The sequence below is a fragment of the Tupaia chinensis genome, unplaced genomic scaffold (assembly GCF_000334495.1).
Source record: "Tupaia chinensis unplaced genomic scaffold, TupChi_1.0 Scaffold000377_5, whole genome shotgun sequence".
NCBI lineage: Eukaryota > Metazoa > Chordata > Mammalia > Scandentia > Tupaiidae > Tupaia > Tupaia belangeri.
The window spans coordinates 2015695-2018163 of NW_006159879.1; the positions used below are offsets into that span (position 1 = coordinate 2015695).

A 2469-nucleotide genomic window follows, 5' to 3' on the forward strand; every position below is an offset into this window, starting at 1 on the left:
GGGGGTCTGGGTCAGTCCCAGCGGCCGTGGGGCGTGGTCTGCATCAGTCCCGCCGGCCGTGGCTGTGCAGCTGTGTCCTCTGTGGCTCTTGCTCACAGTTCCTGAGCTCTCCTGTTTTTCCTCTGAGCACCCAGCGACCATAGGTCATGCCCGTGCGTGCGGATGTCAGAGCATGTGGAGGGGCCCCTCGGCCTCGCGGGCAGGCAGCCCATGGTCTGTCTAGCAGCACGTTAGGCCCGTGGCGCTCGGCAGCACTGCTGGCCTCAGATGGCGTTTACCTGAAGGCAAAGGGACTCCTTTAACCTGAGGGGGACATCCAGCCAGGGACGACCTGTGAACTGTTTCTCTGAACAGATAAAGAGGCTCGAGGCTCGGCTCAGTGCCACCGAGTGTGTGGACGCCAGTGGCGAGTCCCACGCCAACAACGCCACCTGGACGATGGACGGCTGCACGACGTGCGAGTGCAGAGTGAGTCAGGGCTGCCTTCCCGTACCCCGACGCTGGGCCAACTCCGCCTGCCCCATAGCCCGTGCAGCCACGGGGCGGGGCACTTACCGCCAGGGCCAGGGTGGCAGTGGACGGGTGCCTGGGACGCTCGGGGCCTTATGTCAGAGGCGGGACCAAGGGCCCCCGGGGAGGACGGCTCTGTCCTGTGCTCGTCTGGTTGGGAAGGACAGAGCAGAGGAGAGGAGTGTTTCACCGTCCGGGGGTCAGGGTGAGGTGTGGCGTGGTGCAGGATGAGCAGGCGACCCGAGGCGGTGACAGGCTGTACTGTTTCTCCTCAGGACGGGCAGGTCACCTGCTTTGTGGAAGCCTGCCCCCCTGCTGCTTGTCCGGCACCTGTGAAGACCACAGGCACTTGCTGTCCCGTCTGCCCAAAGGCCACCTCGGAGCCAAAGCCTTAGGCTTGAGGCCTCGCGCAAGTCTGCAGCACCGTGTGACCAGACGCCGAGCCGGAGCTGCAGACCGGGAGGCAGCCGGCTTCAGCCGTTACGGCATCGTGCAGCCATGCTGCCCGGACCGCAGGGCGGCACCTCTGCCCGGTGTGCTCGTGGGGACGGCCGCAGAGCAGACACCCCGACAGGGAGGCGCCCAAGCCCGGCTGGGGCGCCGTTTCTCAGGTTTTTATTTAATTCTACTAAAACCACAAATTGGTGCTACTATTAAACTGCACGGTTGGATCACTCCGCTCCCGAGCTGCTTCCTCATAGCCTCCTTGCCATCACTCTGCAAGTGCGGCAGGGCACTGCCTCTGTGCCAGCACGGGCCTGCCGCCCACAGGTGGGGACACCCCTGTCACATCTCCAGCCAGATTTAAAATTGGTGCTGGACAAATGACCAGGATCTCGGACGAGGGCGGTCCTGGACGCGTCTCCCGCTCCCTCCGCCCTCTGACTGCCATCCTAGCACCCATGTGCCCTCTCACGGTGACGGCCCAGGCGTCGGGGCTGGTCTCGAGTGTGAGACTTGGCCTGCCCGGCTGGCGGAGGTGCCGGGGCTCACCGCGTCCCAGCAAGGGTCTCGTGGGTGGCAGCCCGGGGAGGGCACGAGTCTTCCAGGACGCTCGGGCCAGCACAGGGCCAATAGCAGTGATCGGCGGACGCTCCTATTCACTGCGCAGCCTTGTCACGGCGGCTCATAGCGCTCAGGGTGGTGGTGTCTCCCTGGTGAGCCCAGGACCTGCGAGGGCAGGGACCCCACCATGCTCTCCAGAGCAGCTCCTCTGGGAGGGTTCAGGGACACTGGTGCTGGAGGGAGGCAGAGAGGTGGGGGCTGGGACCAGCAGGCTGAGGGTCCCTGCGGCAGCCTGCTCGGGAACACCGGTGCTGCCCAGCCCTGTCGTGCCAGGAAGGACAGCACACATGGGTGGCCATCTCTGAGGGCGGGGCAGTGGCAGCCGCAGCTCGGACTCTGGCTCTGAGATTCCGGCGGGGGACGTGGGGGAAGAAGAAGCAAATGTCTGAGTGCCCCGTGGAGGGTCTGATGATGGTGGCGAGTGGAGACCCGACCCACACGCGGTGCGTTCACGTGGGACACACATCTGGTCTGCTATAATGATACCGTGGTTATGAATAGAAATTAATTTATTTTAAAAAGAATATGTTCAAAAGAATTGAAAGAAGACAACACATGCAACATAGATGCCATTGCAGGGTGAAGAGGGACACTTCGTAGTTCCATGGGGATGAGCCCACCAGGAGAACACTCCATTACATGTGTGACGTCCTTACATCGTGCGAAGCTAGCTAGTGACGGGGACAGGAGAGCGTTTCGGGGGGAGGGGGGACAGGCAGTGTCCTCAGCAGGTGACAGCAACTAGACTGACATCTCAGGTGCTGCCAGCTCCTGCCACCTAGTTGAACACAGGACACGTTGTTTTCGAGGGCACGGCGTCGGGTGGGGTGGGCAGGGCCCAGGGTGGGAGAGGAGGGGCAGGGGTGAGGGGAACTGGGCAGGTTCTGTGGCCCT

At 63.2% G+C, this 2469-nt stretch overlaps 1 protein-coding gene across 2 annotated transcripts in view; it reads left to right on the forward strand.

The window, feature by feature from the left end:
• PXDN (peroxidasin) overlaps positions 1–1184 on the forward strand; it is a 36954-nt gene extending 35770 nt beyond the window's left edge. For both annotated transcript variants that reach the window (XM_027773830.1, XM_027773831.1), the window contains 2 exons: positions 355–468; positions 786–1184. In XM_027773830.1, coding sequence (XP_027629631.1) covers positions 355–468; positions 786–905 — 234 coding nt within the window. In that variant the 3' untranslated portion in view covers positions 906–1184. The remainder of the gene's footprint in view (positions 1–354; positions 469–785) is intronic.
• Positions 1185–2469: the final 1285 nt, after the last annotated feature.